A 23,183-nucleotide genomic window follows, 5' to 3' on the forward strand; every position below is an offset into this window, starting at 1 on the left:
TTATTTTCATTTGCTCCTCTGCACATCTGACAGGGCATCTCCATGTGAGAATAAAATTCGTCTTTTTAAAACATGTTAATTAATATATTTTAAAACTTACTAAGGAGAGGGAAAGTTGTATTGACCAGCTAATTCATGTTACAGTGGAGACAAAACTGGTTGACTGCACAACAAAAATGGCAAATGAACTTCAATATTGACAAATGCAAAGTAATGCATGTTGGAAAACATAATCCCGACTATACAAATAAAATAATGGGGTCTACATTAGCTGTTACCACTCAAGAAAGAGATCTTAGAGTCATTGTGGATAGTTCTCTGAAAACCTCCATTCAGTGTGCAGCAGCAGTCAAAAAGTGAATGGAATGTTGGGGATCATTAAGAAAGGGATAGATAATGCAACATAAAATATCATATTGCCTCCATATTAATCCATGATATGCCCACACCTTGAATACCAAGTGAAGATGTGGTCATCCCATCTCAAAAAATATATACTGGAATTGGAAAGGATTCAGAAAAGGGCAACAAAGATGATTATGGCTATGGAATGACTGCCAAGTGAGAAGAGATTAAGATAGGGACTTTTCGGTTTGGGAAAGAGATGACCAAGGGGAGATATCATAGAGGTCTAAAAATCATGACTGGTGTGGAGAAAGTAAATAAGGAAGTATTTACCCCTTCTCATAACACAAGAGCTAGGGATCACCAAATTAAATTAATAGACAACAGTTTTAAAACAAACAAAAGGAAATACTTTTTCACACAACACACAGTCAACCTGTGGAACTTCTTGCCAGAAGAAATTGTGAAGGTCAAAACTATAACAGGGTTCAAAGTAGAGCTATATAAGTTCATGGAGGATATATCCAGCAATGGCTATTAGCCAGAATGAACAGGGATGGAGTTCCTAGCCTCTGTTTGCCAGAAGCTGAGAATGGGCGAGAGGGGATAGACCATTTGATGATTACCTATTCTGGTCATTCCCTTTAGTACACTTGGCATTGGCCACTGCTGGAAGATAGGATACTAGGCTAGATGGACCTTTCTTCAGACTCAGAATGGTCATTCTTATGTTTTATATTCCTTCCTTGGCTAGAAGACAACCAGCTGATATGTTAAAATACAACTTGCCCTGTCTATAACAACATGGGTTAGCTAACACATATTGAAAAAGATTCATTTTCTTCAAGTGTACACAGGCCCACAGAAAGGTTCATGAAACCCAAAGCAGAATAGGAAAAAAAAAAAGGTAGAATAGGAACAAAAATTTTAAAATGCCACTGTTTTCCAGAAGCTGGGAATGGTCTGATAGGGTGCATCTACATTGCACCATAGGTCGAAATAAGATACGCAATTTGAGCTATGCAAATTGTATATCCTATTTCGATGTTATTTCGCAATAGCTTATTTTGTAAAAAATTTCTAAATAACCTACTATTCCAAAATGTCCCTTACTCCTCATGGAATGAGGTTTACAGGGACCTCCAGTCTCCTGAAATAGTGCTGCATTGAAGACAGCCACAGTGGCCAATGCCAAGTGCTTAGGATATAATGAACAGAACAGGTAATCATCAAGTTTGATTCATCCCTTGTCACCCATTCCCAGCTTCTGGTAAACAGCAGCATTTTAAATTTGGTTTCTATTGTACCTTCAGTTCCATTTATCCTTATTATGTTCTTATGTACCATGAAAATTTTTGTTTGCTTGATTACAATGTATTATTGATTCAAAGTAAAATACCAACCCATATTATATTTATGTCGTCTAAAACATTCCTGTTTCTTTTTCCCAGCTTGCTTCACAATTGTGAAATGGTAAGGCAAAATTGTAAATTTTTATTTTAAAATGTAAAATCTTAATTTAAATTAAATATTAAAAATGAAAAGGCAGTTTCATGTCAGCTTCTAAAAAGCATAAAATCAGATTTGGATTTTTGTACATCCCAAAGTATCAGACAATTCAGATCTATGGATTGGGGAACACCTATAGATTTTAATTTCTTTGTCTTAAAATTTTTTGTTCCTCTAAGGAATATAATATAGAGCCGTATTATAGGGGGTTCCAGCCCTGAACTTCTATTAAATTCAACTGAAGGTTTGCCTACCTGAGGGTTGTCCTGTGTGTAGTATATACACCAGCTTGTTTGGGGAGATATAAAAACAATGTGGATAGTGAGTTTCAGTATGAATGAAAGAAAAGATGATGTAACCTTATTATTGACTTATGTAGGGGTAGAAACAACTCCAGTTCAAGTATAATTGTGGAATGTACTGCAATGAATGGGTTTGACTTTTAGTGGTCTGAAACTGGAAAACCTCCTCCCTATCCCTGCTCTAGGATTTGGTGACCAAAAATTCTTCCTCTTTGGCAGAAAACAAGAACAAGAAATGATAGTAAAAATAATAGCAAAGTGCTAGTGCTAAGCAGATGTTACTCCACTAATATTATTTGCTAAACTGATTTGTAAGTGGATTCACATGTCACATACTTGATTTATTTTTTTCTGAATAGAAACAAAATGTTATAAACTGTTTTAAGCTGGAATCTAAAAAGTAAAAGCAGCCCTTTACTTCTAGTAAAACCCTTTATATTTGGTACATTAATTCTACATACTTGCTTCCACATCTAATAGAATTATCTTCTTTATTAACAAGCCAGTCCTAAATACCTAACTATTTTTCTACCAGAATACCAATTATTTCTAGTATTATATTAGCTAGTGAAACGCCTTTGTATTCTGTCAAAAGCTGCAGCACTAACTTTGCAAAAAGTGTATACTGGGAATGATTGACATTAAAATGACAACTTTCTTTTCCATTCCTCAGTTATTTCTTTTATATGTGAATAACACAAAAGTGTTTCCCCAGGAGTACAGGTTGAATCTCCCTAAACAAGACTCTCTGGTCTGGTAACTTCCGTGGTCCTGCTGGACCACGGATGTTCCTGGATGAGAGAGTCCCAGTGGAGGGACTGGCAGGGATCCCTACCTCAGGAGTCTGGCTGGGCCAGCAGGGTGGCTGGAGCACCAACTGGCTCTGGCAGGGCAGTGTTCTGCCCTGGTGGGGTTGGGATCCTCAGCGGCAGGGCCATAGGCTGCTGTGTCAGGGCCAGGAGTCCCGGCAGCAGGGCTGCTGCAGCGGGGCCAGCAGGACTGGGAGCCCTGGTGGCGGGGCAGTTGGCTGCCATGGCAGGGCTGGGAGCCCCAGGGGCAGAGCTGCAAGCTGCTGTGTTGGAGGAGCGAACCCTGTTGGCGGGCTATGGATTGCCGTGGTGGAACTTGTGCAGCTGGGAAGCATGGCAGTGGGGCTGGTGATGGGATGGAAGAGAGGGCCGGCCAGGAGGCTGGCAGCTGGGCTGGGGCAGTTAGTGGCAGGGCACATTAAATGGCCTCCTCTGGTCTGGCAAAATCCATCACTCGCAACTGGTCTGGTCCCAAGGGTGCCAGACCAAGGAGGTTTTAAATATAAATGCCATGAACTTTATCTAGTCCTCACCACAAATTTGGCTCATATTATTGGACAATATAAAATGGAATGATGGATCACTTTTCATATGCAATTCATAATCTTAAATGTAGTAGTGCAACCATATTGATTTTACTGATGTTACTCCTGATTTATACTGGTGTAACTGAGGCCACGTCTCCACTTGCCATACCAGAGATTGATCTTCTGGTATTTGATTTAGCAGGTCTAGTAAAGATCCACTAAATAAAATGCTGAGGGAGCCCCCAGTACCAGTATTTCTCCCAGTTGCAAGAAGTAAGGGAAGCCAATGGAAGCAGACCTCCCGCTGTGAAGACAGCACCAAGCCCGGCTTAAGGTATGTTGACTCCAGTTACATTATTTACATAGCTGGAGTTGCATACCTTAAGCCAACCTTCTGGGTCTAGTATAGACCTGGCCTGAGAGGAGAATCAGGCTTTAGTTTCCATCATCTGAAGAGATCCTATTACGTTAAAAAAAGTATGGATTTGTGACCAAAAGGTAATACAATATCATTTACAAGTGTTAAGTAGAGGGATCTGTGTTCGTTCATAACAGATAAGAGACTTGAACTCATTATTGGTGGGATAGTTTAGTTGTGTAAGCATGAGGTTTGAAATTCTTACATTCTTTACACACTTGCTGAAATTCCAAAGCAATACTGTAAACTTAGCCATCATCTTTTCAGGATAATAAATTATATATGTTGTGGGATATTTCACATGAGATATTTTAAAGGTCTTATCTACACAAAGATCCCATAATTCTTTTCCTAAGTGTAGGCCTTTACCCCAATATTCTTACTATAATATCTCATTCCTGTCTGCCTTGTACTGTTGTGCAGTGACCAGGTTCATGCCTGAAGTGACTAAACATATATGCTGATGGGATAAATCCTCCAGAATTTATTAAGTCAAATCCCACCACAGATTAGGATACATAGTTCCCAGAGCCTGCCCCACTTCTTGCATCAAAGAACCACACTAGTCACTTTGCTAGGAACCTTCCACACTGAAAAAAAGGACAGTATTTTCTCTTTATTGAATACTCCTTTCTCAGCTAGTCTTATTATCCCTGAGACGGCAAAACACAGTACTTATGACTTGAACTGCATGCATGAATACTTCAGCCTTCTTAAAGCAACCTCAAAATAAACTGGTAAACAAATACAAATCCTCTCGACAGACCCAATTTGAGTTTAGCCAAAACAAGACATCTGACTATGACAAGTAAAATTAGGACTATAATATTCTGTGCTGCTTCCCAGCCCTCACTGGATTTATCGCACCAGGCATAGGGACAGGAGACATGCTGTACACAACGATATCATTATACAGTTTTAGTGCTGACTTGCTTGTTAAATTTAGTCAGGACAAGAGAGTGATTATTAAAAGTAGATGTAGTCTCTGACTTGAGACATGGTCTCAGTATTCTACTTTAACATATCGCCTCACAGTTCTAATTGGGAAGAAAGTCTTTCTGATAAAGTTGCTTCACAATCTATGGCCAGACAATTACAGATAATTATATGAAAGAGAGAGAAAGGGAGAGAGAGAGAGAGATCAAACTACCAAACTTTAAAGTATTAGTTAATTAAAAGGAGGTAAAGCAATAATTGGGTCTAACCAAGTGAGTTATAAGATCAAGAATACATATTCCTGCGCCTCCAGAAATATAATCTATGCTATCATGTGCCGAAAGTGTCCGTCTGCTATGTACATTGGACAAACGTCTCAGACACTTCGCCAAAGAATCAATGCCCACAAAACAGACATTAGACAGGATCACAAAGAAAAAACAGTTGCTTGCCATTTCAACCAGAAAGGACACTGTCTCAATGACCTACTCACCTGCATCCTACTTCAGAAGACATTCAAATCTGCACTTGAAAGAGAATCCTCTGAACTGGCATTCATGCTAAAATTCGACACTCTCCGCGGAGGCCTGAACAAAGACTCCAGCTATCTTACCCATTACAAAGATAGCTTCCCTAATTATCACCTCTAACACTATTAACTCACAGACATCTACCCTTCCCCACCTCTAATATCATTAACTCACAGGCATTCACCTTCATTCCCTACCCCCTGCATCCCTCTTCTGTTCTGAAATGTGATTTGTCCTTTTCATATGTGTTCACTTTTTTTTAATTGTATCCTTTGGTATATATGGCTGTGACTATTTTCTTCCACTATTTGATCTGAGGAAGTGGGTCTGGTCCACGAAAGCTCATCATCTAATAAACCATCTTGTTAGTCTTTAAAGTGCTACATAGTCCTGTATTTTGTTTTAACCATCAATTCTAGGCATTGTAGAGCTCTCAGCTTTAGTTTGTTTGAATGGTGCTTTTTCAATCTGACATCCCAAATAAGGATATCCGAGTAAATCAATATAGATGTGAAATTAAAGAATCCTCATTCTTCCAAATAATGTGTATTGGTAGATATAGAAAAGGTCTGATAGTTTCCTGTATCACTTGTCCAAATGTCTCTTCCCTCCTATTGGTCTCTTTTAAGCAAGTAATTGATTTCCTCAGGCAGATCAAATAAAAATCTAGAGCATGGGAGCAGCATCCTTAGTTTTGAAGAACAGAATCTTTACCTTTGATTCATATGGAAAGTATATTTAAGGTGAAAAGAAATGAATGATCAAATAATATGTTTGTGTTGTGCTTTGGTTAAATTATTTATTAATTTTTCTATGTCTTCCTCCTTTTTATCTCTCTCCTTGTTGCTAACCTCTCCAGTTGATTGGACATATACTTACAAAATAAATAACTTTCTAGCTATTCTCCCTGATGTAAGCTTGACACTAAGAAAACTATTGTGACTAAACAGGAAATGGCCACTTTAAGAAACTACAAGATATAGTAACACACAATCAATAAGAGAATGTTAAGGGACAATTATGCACAACATTCCGATCTGCAGCCTATTTCAATGGGCCCTCCATAAGGATAACTCATTCATGGAAGCCCTTGTTGAAAACTCCACTGAAGTTATGTTATTTGAGCCTTTCATAATATTGTCCCTCGTGGAATGCATTCCCAGCAGCCAACATGTCATGGCCTTTACTTAGCTCAAAGTATTTGAAGGGGGGAGGGCGGGGAAGAGAGCACAAACAAGAAGCATACAAAATAACTACAGTAAGCTATCATTTTTCATGTATACAATTAAGTATCTTTCACGATTAGGCACAAAGACAATGATGCGAATTCACAAAATATTCTAAGCAATTAGGAAAAAATGAAATACATTGGGAATTGTATCAGGGATGTTGGTCAAGAATAAGTGCAAAAAAAAAAAAAGGAGGAGTGGAATTGACCCACATATTAAAGTGATGTTCCCAAAGGTCTTTAAAAAAGTGAAATTTATCATTATTTCCTGGTACTACCAGGAAACCAGCAAACCAAGGCACAGGGACATGCCCAAACTCACACAAAATGTTTGTGATCGAGCACAAAATTGAACGCAGGTCTCTGAAGGCCTAGACAAGCTCTTTTTCATTGTGACAAGACTCAAACAGTGGTTTTTTTCCAGGCATAGTGCAACTACTGATGGTCTCCAACTCCAAGCAAGGCCATAATAGTGTCATAGAATACTAGAACTGGAACGGACCTCAAGAGGTCATCAAATCCGGTCTCCTGCCCTCATGGCAGGACAAAGCACTGTCTGGATCATCCCTAATAGATGTTTATCCAACCATCTCTCAAATATCTCCAGAGATTCCTCAACCTCCCTAGGCAATTTATTCCAGTGCTTAACCATCTTGGGCAGTTAGGAAGATTTCCTAATGTCCAACCTAAACCATTTTCCTAATGTCCAGCCGTAAGCCCATTCCTTCTTGTCCTGTCCTCAGAAGCCAAGGAGAACAATTTTTCTTCCTCCTGCTTATACACCCTTTTAGATATTTGAAAACAGATATCATGCTCCCTCTCAGTCTTCTCTTTTCTAAACTAAACAAGCCCAGTTCTTTCAGTCTTTCCTTATAGGTCATGTTTTCTAGACCTTTAACAATTTTTGTTGCTCTTCTCTGGACCTTCTCCAGTTTCTCCACATCTTTCTTGAAATGTGGTGCGCAGAACTGGACCTAATACTCCAATTGAGGCCTAATTAGCACAGAGTAGAGTAGAAGAATTAATTATCATGTCTTGCTCACAACACTCCTGTTAATGCATACCAGAATCATGTTTGCTTTTTTTGCAACAGCATCACACTGTTGACTTACATTTAGCTTATGGTCCACTATGACCCCTAGATCTTTTCTGCAGTACTCCTTCCTAGACAATTAGGGTATGTCTAGACTACATCCCTCTGTTGTCAGAGGAATGTAAATTAGACATACTGAAATTGCTAATGAAGCGGGGATTTAAATATCCCGCGCTTCATTAGAATAAAAATGGCCGCCGCTTTTTGCCAACGCAGCACTTTGCCAACAACAAGCATAAGTCTAGACGAGGATCGGTCAACAAGGAATGCCTTTTCCGACCGATCCCTTATGCCTCGTGCAACAAGGCTTATAGTATCAGTCGGAAAAGACTTTCCTTGTCAACCGAGCCCCATCTAGACTGCCGCTTGTTGCCGGCAAAGTGCCACGTTGGCAAAAAGCGGCGGCCATTCTTATTCTAATGAAACACAGGATATTTAAATCCCCGCTTCATTAGCAATTTCGGTATGTCTAATTTACATCCCTCTGACAACAGAGGGATGTAGTCTAGACATTCCCTCACTTCCCATTCTGTATGCATGAAATTATTGTTCCTTCCTAAGTGGAGTACGTTGCATTTGTCCTTATTAAACTTCATTCTATTTACCTCAGACCGTTTCTTTAGTTTGTCCAGATCATTTTGAATTATGATTCTATCCTCCAAAGCACTTGCAACACTTCCCAGCTTGGTATCATCTGCAAACTTAATAAGCATACTCTCTATGCCAATATCCACAAGACTTGTTATCCTATTAAAGAAAGAAATTAGCTTCTATGATGAGGTAACTAGCTCTGTCAACACGGGGAAGTCAGTGAATGTGATATATCTTGACTTTAGCAAAGCTTTTGATACACTCTCCCACAATATTTTTGCCAGTAAGTTAAGGAAGCATGGATTGGATAAATGGACTGTAAAATGGATAGAAAGCTGGCTAGATTGTCGGGCCCAACGGGTAGTGATCAACAACTCGATGTCAGGTTGGCAGTCGGTTTCAAGAGGAGTGCCCCAAAGATCAGATCAGTTTTTTCAACATCTTTATTAATGACTTGGATGAGGGGATGGATTGCACCCTCAGCAAGTTTGCAGATGACATTAACTTAGGGGAAGAGGTAGATACGTTGGAGGGCAGGGATAGCATCCAGTGTGACCTAGACGGATTAGAGGACTGGGCCAAAATAAATCTGATGAGGTTCAACAAGGACAAGTGCAGAATGCTGCATTTGGAACGGAAGAATCCCCAGCATTGTTACAGGCTGGGGACCGACTGGCTAAGTAGCAGTTTGGCAGAAAAGGACCTGGGGATTAAAGTGGATGAGAAGCTGGATATGAGTCTATAGTGTGCCTTTGTAGCCAAGAAGGCGAATGGAATAATAGATTGCATTAGGAGCATTGCCAGCAGATCTAGAGAAGTGATTATTCTCCTTTATTTGGCACTGGTGAGGCCACATCTGGAGTATTGTGTCTAGTTTTGGGGTCCCCAGTACAGAAAGGATGTGGAGGCATTGGAGAGGGTCCAGGGGAGGGCAACCAAAATGATTATGGGGCCAGAGCACATGACCTATGAGGAGAGGCTGAGGGATTTGGGCTTGTTTAGTCTGCAGAAGAGAAGAGTGAGGGGGGATTTGATAGCAAAGAGGCTGGAGAAAGGCTGTTCTCCGTAGTGATGGATGGCAGAACAAGGAGCAATGGTCTCAAGTTACAGTGGGGGAGTTCTAGGTTGGATATTAGGAAAAACTATTTCACTAGGAGGGTGATGAAGTACTGGAATGGGTTACGTAGTGAGGTGGTGGAATCTCCATCCCTAGAGGTTTGTAAGTCTTGGCTTGACAAAGCCCTGGCTGGGATGATTTAGTTGGGATTGGTCCTGCTTTGGGCAAGGGGATGGACTCGATGACCTCTTGAGGTCTATTCCAGGCCTCTGATTCTATGATTCTAAAGCTATCAGACTGGTTTCACATGGTTGGTTCTTTACAAATCCATGCTGGCTGTTACCTATCACCTTATTATCTTCCAGATGTTTACAGATGAATTCCTTAATTACTTGTTCCATTATCTTCCCTGGCACAGAAGTTAAACTGACTGGTCTGTAGTTTCCTCGGTTCTTATTTTCCTTTTTATAGATGGGCACTATATTTTCCCATTTCCAGTTTTCTGGAATCTCTTCAAACTTCCATGACTTTCAAAGATGATAGCTAAAGGCTCATATACATCCTCCATCAGCTCCTTGATAGCTTATTTTGATAATGTGGCCTAAAATTTCTTCCATACTCTCATTTGGCTATCTCCTTTGATTAGAACCTAAATAATAAAATTCTGCACTTTCATAACACTTTTTATCTATTTATCTCAGAGCACTTCACAAAAGAGAATAAGTATAATTATCACCATTTCACAGGTGATGAAAATGAGAGGCATAAAACTTTAGGCAGAACTGGGAAGAATAACCCAAATCTTAGTCCTGGGTCTTATTATCTGAACGTGCTAAATAGAGTGGTTAGCTGTAAATTTTCTTATGTGCAGCTTACTGATCTGAACAAGTTTCACATAAAAATTGGTTCTACTGCAGCAATTATATAATTATTACTAGTGTGTGTGTCTACCAAACCCATTGTCCAAAAGTAATTGTGGTGAATACATATGGGGAACACCATCAGCTTTAATTATCTCTGTTGTATACATTTTTTGAGCTGTTTCAATATATGCTGATTAAAATACCTGCCCCTCAGGAGAGAATCACTGATCCCAGAATAAGTCTGAATCCTGTCTTCCAAGGACTCTTATAAACTGCTGATATATAGAGAAGCTGCGTTAGTAAATATAGAGTCTTTATAGAAACTAAAAGCAGATTTAATTATTCAAACCTAGTAAGTTAGTCATGGCTGACAGAATGTCAGTTTGCCTGGTGAAAACAGTGTGCTTCCCTCCAGAAAGAAGAAAGGATATCAGAAGTACCATAGGAATGATAACTCTTCCTGGATGGCCTAAGGATCAGTGTAGACATATAACCCTGAGAGAAGCTCTGTATTATAGCCGTGGAAGTGGTTCAGTAGGTTTTCTTTCTTTTTTATTTCTTGGTGGGAGGGAGAGGCAGAGAGAGAGAAAGTTAAAGGATGAACTGAAAATGATGAGATCATTCTTCAGCAATGGTGGGCAATAATTTTTGATAGGGGGCCATTTCAAGATTTTGATAATGGTCAAGGGCTGTACTTTTCTATGGAGGTGCAGCAGGGTCTGGGATAAAAGTTGGGTGCAGAAGGGAGCTTGGGGTAGAAGACTGGGGTTCAGGAGAGGATGTGGGGTCTGAAAAAGGGTTTGGTGAAGGAGGGGATTATAATCTGGGGCAGAGGATTGGGGTGCAGAATCCAGGAGGGGCTAGGGGTGCAGGAGTGGATTTTAACCTGGGGATGGGATGTAAAAGGGGATGGAGGGCCTGGACAGGATTTGTGACCTCTGGTGCGGGGTGTGTGCACGCAGAGGTGCTGACCTGGGGCAGGAGGGGTGCTGACCTGAGGCAGAGAGTTGGGGAGCAGAAGGAGGTGGGGTGCCAGAGAAAGGCTCTGGCTGGGAGGCACTTACCTTAGGTGGCTTCTGGCCAGCAGTCCAACGGGACTCCAAGGCAGGTTCAGAGCCTGCCACAGCCCCAGGCTGGAGACTCCCTACACGTGCTGCTCTGTGTGGCCCTGATGGTGGGAGAAAGACTTCATGAGCCACCCCCACTCGCAGCCCCAATCACTGCAGCTCTAGCCAATTGGTTTCCAGCCAATGAGAGATGCAATGATTGGGCTGGGAGCAGGGACAGCATGCAAAGTCTTTGTTTCCGCCCTACCAGGGGGGCATGTGGCACCTAGAGCGAGTCATCAGCCATTTGGGCAGCTTTGGGCTGCACCAGAGAGCCTGCCTCAGAGTCTCAGCTGGGCGGGCTAGATTAAAAGGCTTGGCAGGCCAGATCCAGACCACAGGCTGTATTTTGCCCACTCCTGTTCTACAGCTTAGAACAAATGGTAAGGCACACAGTTATAGGCAATATGGAAAATGGGTAGTTTCCCACAATCAGCATGATAGGAATAATGGAGTTTGAGAAGAAAAACTAGCTAATTTCCAAGCCACAATTAAAGCCCTTTTAGCTTCATAGAAATAAAACACAGGCTCCTCACAGGAGGTTTTGAATTTTTATTTGTAACTTGTACAGCACAAAGTGTACTGGTGGTAGTTACTAAACGATAACACACAAATACAACTCTTTTGGCTGCCTGAAGAGACATTTATATATAACCAGTGCTTTTTTTGTGACGGTACGCACTGGTACAGTGTACTGTCACCTTTTTTTGGGAGCACTCGCTTTTGTCCAGTAAAGCCCCCTGCTGGCCATGGGAGCGCTCATGCCATGCTGGACGGAAGCCCACTTGGGACATGTGGCAATTAAAGGGGCTGTGACTGCATTCTGGCCCCGACCTTCAAGCATGTTTTTTTTTGCTCAACAAGTTTTCCCCAGTCCTTTTTTTTTTTTTTTTTTTTTTGCTCAGCATCCTTAGTACTGGCACTTTTTTTGTTTACAAAAATATCACTGCCTATAACCATCAAGCAACACCATTTTATAATTTATTAATTGTAACTTTTGGCATTTCCATGTCCTGAAATAAATTTTTTGATACAAAGTCTTAGGCAGCTACATAACAAAAAAGCAGACTGATGCCTATTTTCTCCCCCATTCTCCTGTTTTCATTCCATTTTCTATCTTTTTTATTCCTCTTAGGGCCCACTTCTGTTCCAAATTCTGTTCCATGGAAAAATGCCAAATTACTCCTCCAGGAATATTAGGACCCTGTGACAGGACACCTACCCTGCAGTGGCCCTTTAAGGGCAAAACTCAGGCCTGGAGCAGGGGCTGCAAGCAAAGACCCAGCTGAGGCCATTAGGGGCTAATGAGAGCCCAGCTGGGGGCTATATAAAGAAGAATAGTTTGCTTTAGGGAGGAGAGAGTAGTAAAGAGCTGGCAGTGGAGGAAACAGGCAAGTCCCAGGTGGGAGAACAGTATTGGGGCAGTCAGGCAGGGCTAGGGGAGTGCCGGCTAAGGTGCTCCCTAGCTGTAGAGCCTGGGGCAAGGCTGGGGGCTTGGAGGGTGGTAGCAACGCAGCCCAAGTAAGCGGGGCAGAAGATATACACCCTGTGCTGGTGATGAGCGGCCTGTACAGACTGCAGCTTGCCCTGAGATGGGCTAGATGAAGACAGTCAGTGGGTCACTGAGGCATAGTAGGGAGTACGTACCCTCACAGACCCCAATCATGATACTGCACCAAAATCACTAGTTAACCTAGGCTTGAAGTTTTCAGAAAAGAGATCTGAATCTAAATAGTCAAAAAGTTTAAAGCATATGGTTTTCTGGAATAAAGTGATTCCTGGGGGGCTTTAAAACAGATAGGGTGCATCTAGACTGGCAAGACTTTTGTGTGCCAGTTGTCTACACTGGCCGCTTGTCAGTGCTCTTGCGCAAATTCGTTCTAATGTAAGAATTCAGTGCTTCTTGCACAAATACTTTGATGCTCCCGCTCAGGGACAAGCCCTCTTGCACAAGAGTACTTGCACAAGATGGCCAGTGTAGACAGGCACCTTAATTTTTTGTGCAAGAAAGACTGATGGCTAAAATGGCCATCAGAGCTTTCTTGCGCAAAAGCGCATCTATACTGGGCATGGATGCTTTTGTGCAAAAGCACTTTTTGTGCAAAAGCATCCGTGCCAATCTAGACGCTCTTTTGCGGAAATACTTTTAACGGAAATGTTTTTCCGTTAAAAGTATTTCTGCAAAATCATGCCAGTCTAGACTCAGCCATAGTTTTTGTCTACTATATATTTGAGAACATTTTTCTGTTTGTGTCTGTCCATCGCATAATTTGTGGTGGATGCATTCCTACATCCACTGCGAATGGCAACATCCATGAATATTGGGAGCTATAACCCCCAGCTCCCATGGTCAGCTTTCTGAAGCTCCCAAATTCAAATGCGGGGACTCACGGCTGCAGGGAATTCACCGCAGTTGCAGGGAGCTGCAGGGAACTCACAGTGACTCCTGGCAGCCACGGAGAACTCACCACAGGGGCTGATAGCCAAGATGAGTTCATAGAATCATAGAATCATAGAATAATAGGACTGGAAGGGACCTCGAGAGGTCATCGAGTCCAGCCCCCCGCCCTCAAGGCAGGACCAAGCTCCGTCTACACCATCCCTGACAGATGTCTATCTAACCTCTGCAGCTTCTGCCAATCCCCTCCAGCCAAGACAGGAGACCCATGAATATGGGGAACCACGAATAGTGATTCTGGGGTAATGCTAAATTTAATTATATTATGGTCACTATTTCCAAGCAGTCCAGCTATATTCATCTCTTGGACCAGATACAGTCTCAATTTAGGGCTCAAGCAAGAATTGCTTCACGTCTTGTAGATTCCAGAACCAGCTGTTCCAAGAAGCAGTCATTTAAGGTGTCAAGAAACTTTATCTTTGCATCCCATCCTGAGGTGACATGTACCTAGTCAATATGGTGATAGCTGAAATCCCCCATATTGAGTTTTTATTTTTATAGCCTCCCTAATCTCCCTTAGCATTTTACAGTCACTATTACTATCCTGGTCAGGTGGTTGGTAATATAGCCCTACTGCTATTTTAATATTATTAGAGCATGACCCTGTCTGAGAACTACTGCACCACTGTAAATTAATGATGCTATTATCTGGATGGAAAGCACGCAGCCCAGTCCATATAGAATGGGTGATTGGGTACATCCTATATATTCCTGAACACTAGCAAATGTGGTATTGTCTGTATGTTAGTGATCAGCATATTGGCTGTATTCTGACAGCAGATGTTAATGGAGGAATATTGGCTCAGACTGGTAACCATGTAAGGTTTATTTTTAGCTCATACAGTTTTGGACAGAAAAAAATTAAATCTTTTTGTGGGGGCAACATGATTAAATTTTGAAAATGATCAAACCATAAACTCAAATATATAAACAGCAACTGCCTGTGTATATGATTGTAAGCAATAGCAATCAGGAGACCCATTATAACCGGCAGGCTGCATTTTCCCCTGTTGCGTCCAGAAGGCTCAGCTGTCCCCTTCTTTCAAAACACATCATTGCTCAATGCTTTTCAGTGTGCTTACAAGCTAATGACTTTTCTTTTTGTGCTCACAGTAAACAGACACACAGATTCAAAGCACAACAGCTGACTCTGATCACTGGCTATACTGCAGATATCTAAGGACAAGAAAAACAATGACTAGCTATTCTGAAAGCAAAAGACCATAGCTCTAAAGACTCCACTCTCCCTTGCTTTTTTCTTCCCTCCCCCTGCACACAGACAGTCCTCTGCTCTCCTTTCCTGCATTTGATTCATTGTTGGATGTGTGGATGATCTAACAGAAAGTAGCAGCACAACATACTGGACCTTTCCTTCTGGGTATTATAATCACTCACTTTAGTTACCATAGCTCAAGACCACTCATTTTTTCCATTATAAAACCATTTCCAGTGGTTTAAAACTCAGCTATAAAAAGTTTCTTCTATGCTGAAACTTAGCATACAAGATCTCTGCATGATACATATAATCTATTTTTTTAATTAAAGGGCTAACTGGCACTATGTATTGACCTTTCTTCTCTGAAGACCTATAATCATTTCTGGAAGTGAAAATGAGTTTGGTAGTCACATCTTAGGCTTCTGTACATTTTTGTCAAAGACCCACTGTTGGCATAATTAATGAATCACATGTGCCATCCTCAGCTAAAATGAGGCTGAGCACTAGAAAAAAAGCAAGCTAGGAAGGAGCTGCTTTGGCAGAACTGTGAGGAGGAGCTTATGCTGCTACTAACTATGGCTACAGCTGTAATGAAACTATGGTAGTTTCACACCCACAGCAGAGCTACTGTGTGCATGACATTTACTGGTAGAAATGAATGGTGTAAGTGTCTAGTAACGAATGAAAGGTCTGTGTATAAGCTAAGAAAAGATATCTTCGCAGTGTTTCTGAGTCCATTAGTTATTCTACATGTGGGAATACAATTCAGAAAAAGCATGCTTTTTGAATATCTATGTCCGCAGCTCCAGATAAGCCAATACATATATACAGAAATTTTTGCTACAATTGCATACAGGCCTTGAGCATAAAGGGTTCCCACTTTCAGTATTGCTGATTAGAATTTTCTCTACAATAAATGAAGCCTCAGTTCAAGTGCAGTTTTTTAGAGGGGGTGTGTGACGGGGTGTATCAACTCTGCACTGGAGCCCAAGGGGTTGACCTGGCCCAGCTGGCTGAGAAAGACCCACCCCACAGCCCTGCTGGGCATGCTCCAACAGGAGGCTGCCTATAAAGGCCTCTGGAACTGCTCAGTAAGGGCTTACTGCCACAGGGGAAGGAGATCCTGCAAGAGTTCCTAGGGAGGAAGCACAACTGGACCAAACAGTGGCAGCCAGGCCGAGAGGGACTACATAAGAATAGCCATACTGGGTCAGTCCAAAGGTCCATCTAGCCCAGTATTCTGTCTTCCAACAGTGGCCAATGCCAAATACCCCAGAGAGAGTGAACAGAACAGGTAATTCTCACATGATCCCTCTCCTGTCATCCATTCCCAGCCTCTGACAAACAGGCTAGGGACACAATTTCTACCCATTCTAGCTAATAGCAGCTGATGGACCTAAGCTCCATGAATTTATCTAGTTCCTTTTTGAACCCTGTTAAAGTCCTGGTCTTCATGACATCCTCTGATAAGGAGTTCTACAAGGAGTTCTCTGTGCGCTACGTGAAGAAAAACTTCCTGTAGTTTGTTTTAAACCTGCTACCTATTAATTTTGGTGACGCCTAGTTCTTATAGTAGGGGAACAAGTAAATAATTCCCCCCTATTCACTTTTTCCATATCACTCATGATTTTATAGACCTCTATCATATCTTCCCTTAGTTTCCTTCTTTCTAAGCTGAAAAGTCCCATTCTTTTTAATCTCTTTTCATATGGGACCCGTTCCAAACCCCTAATCATTTTGTTGCCCTTTTCTGAACCTTTTCCAATGCTAATGTATCTTTTTTGAGATAAGGCGACCACATCTGTATGCAGTTTAAGATGTGGGCATACCATGGCCTTATATAGAGGCAATAAGATATTCTCTGTCTTATTCTCTATCCTCTCATTAATGATTCCTAACATTCTGTTTGCTTTTTTGACTGCCATTGCACACTGAGTGAATGTTTTCAGAGAACTATCCCACAATGACTCCAAGATCTCTCTCTTGAGTAGTTATAGCTAAACTAGTACCCATCATATTGAGGACTAATTAGTCCCCATCATATTGGGGACAATAACAGGGCCCGGTGCTGGGCCCTTGTGCAAAGGGATGGCTTGGGTCCTTCTACTCCCTCCTCAGATACACCCCATGTGAGGGAGCTTTGCTTATGATATAGGGACTCATTGACCAGTGGGCCATAGTACCCTGATCCCAGAGGGTACTGACTGAGGCCACTGGGCCGTACTGTGTATAAACTCTGAGACAGCTGGGCCATACTGTATAGCAATTCTGTGGCCACTGGGTGTGAATACAAGGGGGAATATTTAGACTTTGTGGACACTAGATCCTATTGCCCTGAGTACAGATTGCAGTATGTAGATTTTATGGCTAATAGGCCACCTTAATCTCAAACGAGAGTCCAAGGGGCTGCAGTGGACTTTCGCTGTCCTCTCTAGTGGGTGGACAAGGCACCCCTCAACGTGGGAGATAGTTTCTGTGGTACAAAATCAGTTTGTCAGGTCCATCATTTAGGTTCAGTGGAAAAGTTTGATAGTTCTGAAAGACTTGTTTTAGGCTGCTGATATGCAAAAAACGAAACCTGCACACCAAAGAATAATGTTGTCAACAGGAACTGGAAAGTAGAAAACCAGTTTTTTTTTCCTACCTCTGACATTAACTCCATGTGGGACTTAAGCAAGTCGTTTAGCCTCTCTTTGCTTCAGTTCCTTTCTAAAGTATCTATAGGGTTTGCATCGCCACAACATCTAAGCACTAATCAGTAAAACGAGGATGTGTATATAAAATCTATAGTTTGTAACTTTTCAGAGAAAAAAAATAAATAAAAAGTTGGGGAGGGGGGAAGGAGCTGCAGGTCACAAGAAAAGATAAATTGAACTTATCTGTAAAATGGGGATAATAATACTTCCCTAACTTACAGGGGTGCTACTGCGAAACTTAATGGTTGATTTGTAAATCCTTTGAACTCCCCAAATGAATGATGCTATAAAATACAAGATAAGACTTAGAACTCTACATGGAAATTATATCTTCATATTTTGGGTCCTGAAAAACAGATACAGGCAGTCCCCGGGTTACATGGATCCGACTTACATCGGATCCCTACTTACAAACAGGGTGAGGCAACCCCGCACTAGCTGCTTCCCCCCAGCAGACCAGAAAGATGTGACGCTAGCGCCCACCCCCCCCAGCAGACCACGGAGACGCGGAGCGGCTTTTCTCAGCAGACACCTCAGCTTGAGAATATAGGACTGAGGGAAGTGAGGTGTGGGAGATTAAAACTGAGCTCTGGAGAAATGTTTGGCTAGAGTTTCCCCTACAATATGTACCAGTTCCGACTTACATACAAATTCAACTTAAGAACAAACCTACAGTCCCTATCTTGTATGTAACCCGGGGACTGCCTGTATTTTTAATGTAACCAACCAATCAAGCTGGGTCTCAGACCTTTGCCTTTTTGTAATATCTTCCAGAGCAAATGTTGGCTGAAGCACCCAACATTTACTGCACCTGTTCTGGTATCAGTAGATAAAGAAAGTGTCAATTTTTAGCAGTTTGCAATTTCTACAAGAATAACATAATTTTTTACTAATCTATAATATATATTTGAAACTGCAAGGCATATCTAATAGCTATGGCTTGCATGCTGTTGGGAATTTGTTTTTGTCATGTCAATTTTCTGTAAGGAGGATTTCACTGACCAGAAGCTATTCCTATAAATAATTTCATTTCTAAAAACCGGTATTGTATTTCTTTAGAACAAGAAAAAAAAAGTAAAACCCTCTTTCCCTTAGCTACATTTTATGGTTAAATCGATTTTCTTTTTTTCCTAAGAGATACATATTTTATTTTTTAGTAAATCATCATGAGAAATGTCTTTGGTTCTAAAGTAAAATGTCATGGTTGAATGTAAAATTTATGCTTTTGTGGTAAAATATTTGGCTGTGTGTCTAATGAATGGGGGTAGGGCAGATACTGGAAAACTGTATGTGGCCTGAAATAAACATGTGATTTGTAGAATGTGTGTTCATAAGTATTTCTCTCTGACCATTAACATTTAACTGGTGTGATGGCAAAGCACAGAGCTTTGAGGCAGTTAAATGTGATCATCAGCATTGCCATACACTAAAATCGTTGGCTGTGTCTACACTGCACCCCTTTTCCGGAAAAGGGATGCAGATTAGACCAGTCGGAATTGCAAATCCATGGGGGATTTCCCAGGAAGGGAAATCCAGGGCTATATAAAGCACACTGCTAAGCTCCTGGGTTGCGTACTAAACAGGAGCAATTAACAGGGAGTTTTCTGAGGGAGTTCTCCAGGTTAAGGAGGCTGGTATTCTTGCTCATGAGCCACTCCAGTGACACCCCCTCCCCATACCAGAAGACCATGGCACAAAATTGGTATCGTTGTCAATCTCAATAGAGAAGCAAGTGTTCAGCAGATGATGATTCCATTCTGGAAAACCCTCTTACCCTGGTGCTGGGGTGAGCAATTGCAGATCGCTACCAGGTATTTTATTTACCTGCACATCCACAAGTACTGCCACTCGCAGCTCCCATTGGTGGCAGATCATCATTCCCCGCCAATGGTGCTGTGGGAAGTGGCACACACCAAGACAGAATGGCATTGCATCAGAAAATCTTTGACTTGCTCTACTAGCAGACTCTAGAGCACTAGTCATTTCAAAGGAGCTCTTTCCTGACCAGTCACAGAGAGCACAGGGCTCCTTAGCATGTACCTGGGAACTTCAGTGTGACTGTGTGCTTTCTTGAGGCACCATCCTTACAAAACTCCTCACAAGGGAGTGCAGCATCTAAGATTCACAATCTGGCCTGCAAAGAATAAACTATTCTTTAATCATTACAATAGCTTTTCCAATACGGAATATTTTATAGGTAGGGAGAAAAAGAACAGATGAGATTTCAAAAGTGACATGTGACTAATGGCTGAACTACATTTGTGTACTTTTTTTTTTTTGTAAAAGACGAGAACTAATGTAAAATATTTTGGCACAATCTCATATCTGTAACAGTCACAAAATAAACATTAGACAAAAACAGACTTTCAACCTTCATAGGTTTATGAGTTGTTTTCAGAGCATTCAAAAGGTGTTATGCATGGCAATAGTTTGGAACACTAACCAGTTGTATTGTTTAAATTTCCACAATAAGCTTTATTCTTAGTTCAACAATTACCCATGTGTTTCAGCTTCTATCTTTATTTTCCTGTTCCACATTTACTTCTACAGGAAAAGAGACAAGAGGGCATGTGAACCCTCCCATATTCATAATCTGTAAAAATAGTAATTAGAAACTAAACAGGAATACCCACCCTTTTAAATAGTTTTTAATTGTATGCAGCATAATATCTCCAAAATATTATCGGCACTGGACAAACTTTTCTCTATCACTCAATCAGTTACTCTTTCATCCAGATTTAGCCTACATTTTAACCATCAGTCCATGGACAGAGCATCAGCTACAGAATGTCTACTGGGCTGAGAGACAGTTTGTGGGAACAAAAACTATAGCCATGGGGCACTAGCCAAAAAACAGACATGGATAATGTGGCCACGGGAGGTTCACGGTTCCTGGGTGGATAAATTTGCTCCTTATTCATTTCCCCCCTTCTTCATTTTTACCCCTGTTCCTCCATTGCCTTGTGGTTTCTTTTTTTCTTTAGACTTACGTTTTACTTTTTTTTTTTTTTTTTTTTTTTAAAGAACCAGTTGCAAACTTAGGATATGAACAACCTTGAACTTGGGAAAGTTCAGATCCAGGTCTAAATACAAATTGTCTGGGTAACATCCATCTCTGATTTATATTTTGTTTCCCATTGGCTGTGTCTAGACTGGCCAGTTTTTCCGGAAAATCAGCCACTTGCCAGCTGTCTACACTGGCTGCTTGAATTTCCGCAAAAGCACTGACAATCTCATGTAAGATTGTCAGTGTTTTTGCGGAAATACTATGCTGCTCCCATTCAGGCAAAAGTCCTTTTGTGCAAAACTTTTGTGCAAAAGGGCCAGTGTAGACAGCTCAGCTTTGTTTTCCGCAAAAAAGCCCCGATCGGGAAAATGGCGATTGGGGCTTTTTTGCAGAAAAGCGCATCTAGATTGGCACGGACGCTTTTCCGCAAAAAGTGCTTTTGTGGAAAAGCGTCTGTGCCAATCTAGACGCTCTTTTCCGAAAATGCTTTTAACTGAAAACTTTTCCATCAAAAGTATTTCCGGAAAATCATGCCAGTCTAGACGTAGCCATTGTAATTATCCTTCTCCATTGTGTCTTGAACTTTCTCTAATCTCCCTAAAAAATTATACAGGAATTGCCATCTGGGATCAGACATACTAGTCCATCTTATCTGACATCCTGTCGCTAAGGCTATGTCTACGCTGCAGGCTTCTTGCACAAGACATTTTTTGTGGAGGAGATCTTCTGCAAAAACTTATAGCACAAGAGAGTGTCCACACTGCAAAAGCGCATTGAAAAAGCGATGCGCTTTTGTGCAAAAGAGCATCCAGACTGCATGGATGCTCTCTCGAAAGAGAGTGCTGTTTGCTACCCACAGAATGGCCACCAGGGCACCTGTGCTTTTTCCTCTTTCGTGTTTTTGCGCAAAAAAACCCTGTTGCCCGTCCACACATACCATTTTGCGCAAGAGCTCTTGCGCAAAAAGGCTTTATTCCTTGTAGAAAGAGGAATACCTACACGGCAAAAAGCCCTCTGTTCTGTCAATTCACTGTAAATTTACTTGAGGTGTGAACGCTCCTCGGGTTTTTGCACAAAAAACCCTGTAGTGTAGATGTAGCTTAAGAGTGGTCACTATCAGCTGCTTCAGAGTAAGCTACAAGAAATCCTGCAGTAGCCAGTTATGGCATAATATGTCCCTAGGAAAAGTATCCTTTTGACTAGGGCCATTTCACAAATTCCATTTCACAAATCATGTCAAGATTTCAAAATGTATTTTTGCTCCCATGTGAAGAGAGAAAAAATGCTAATAGCCTTGGGGCGAAGGCACACAACTGAGATATGAGAACTAGATTCAGGTCCCCTCTCTGAAACAGATAGAAAATCCTAAACCAGGGGTCTCAAATTCCCAATCCTCAGGCCAGCCCTGGCTGGAGCTATTGCACAATCCAAAAGGAATTACTGATAGGCTGAGGGGGGCTGTCTGTTACTGATCCCCAAGCCCTGTCCCTTCCCACCACTGCCCCACTCTCTCCCCACATGGCACCCTATCTCCTGTCAACATGGCTTTGGGGATCACCAGGGAGGGTCTGGTGCCATGTGGCAGCAGCAATCACACCTCCTACACACCTCTGGCTGCAGGAGCTTCGTGGAAGCAGAGTGAAGGAGCCACAGGGAATGAGGGGAGGGGTGACCACTACTATTCTAGATATTTAATTCATATATTACTATCACAACACAAAATCATGCTGTACTTCTACTAAATAGTCTAGATCAGGAGCTTTGTATATTACCAGATTGTCCAGGTCATTCTCTTTCCAGTTCTTTATCAATAGTTATTCTAATATGAATGGAACAAATATTTTGATTTAGAAATTCTATCTATTGAACCGAAAAGGACATCATAATTCTCATTTACACTGGCAGTAGTGATAATTATTCTGTCTGACTCACCACAATCACAGAGTTCTTCCACCAAATAGTAGTTCCTCTAAAAAACAAAAAACCCAGCAAAACATTAACTTTTTCTTTTTTTAAAAAAGTCTGATATATATATATATATATTTACACACACACATACATACAGAGCACAGACAAGGTTCTTTCCCCTCATGCCCTATAGAATGTAAAAGAATATGATTAACTTTATGCATTCTGAGCCATTTTATAAAATGTAATAGAGAATTACATCTCTGCCATAGGATTCTATAGGACAGTTTAATGAAAACCGACAGAGCCCTATTACATTATATGGTCCTGATCTTTCACTTCTCTGCACGTCTACATCTGTGTACAAGGGGCATAAACACACCACTGAATAAACACTAGTGCGTTATGACCATGTGTACACTTGATGTACACAGGTATATACGACTATGCAGGTACTGGGCAATGGTGGATCAAAATTCATAAATATTTCTGGTAATTTCTATAAAATTCCAACTTTCTAATTGGATCCGAAGGGCATGTCTACACTAGGAAATTATTTCAAAATAACTTTAGAAATAATAACT

At 41.2% G+C, this 23,183-nt stretch overlaps 1 protein-coding gene across 2 annotated transcripts in view; it reads right to left on the reverse strand.

Moving 5' to 3' along the window:
- CEP85L (centrosomal protein 85L) overlaps positions 1–23,183 on the reverse strand; it is a 234,914-nt gene that overhangs the window by 182,836 nt on the left and 28,895 nt on the right. Inside the window, exon 2 of one of the 2 annotated variants that reach the window (XM_025184650.3) lies at positions 22,624–22,660. The exons of the other annotated variant lie outside the window; for it this stretch is intronic. Within the exon in view, the coding sequence (XP_025040435.1) occupies positions 22,624–22,660 (37 nt within the window). The remainder of the gene's footprint in view (positions 1–22,623; positions 22,661–23,183) is intronic. 2 annotated transcript variants of the gene reach the window in all.

Source organism: Pelodiscus sinensis, chromosome 3 (genome assembly GCF_052426305.1).
Source record: "Pelodiscus sinensis isolate ZL-2025 chromosome 3, ASM5242630v1, whole genome shotgun sequence".
In the NCBI taxonomy this organism is placed as follows: domain Eukaryota; kingdom Metazoa; phylum Chordata; order Testudines; family Trionychidae; genus Pelodiscus; species Pelodiscus sinensis.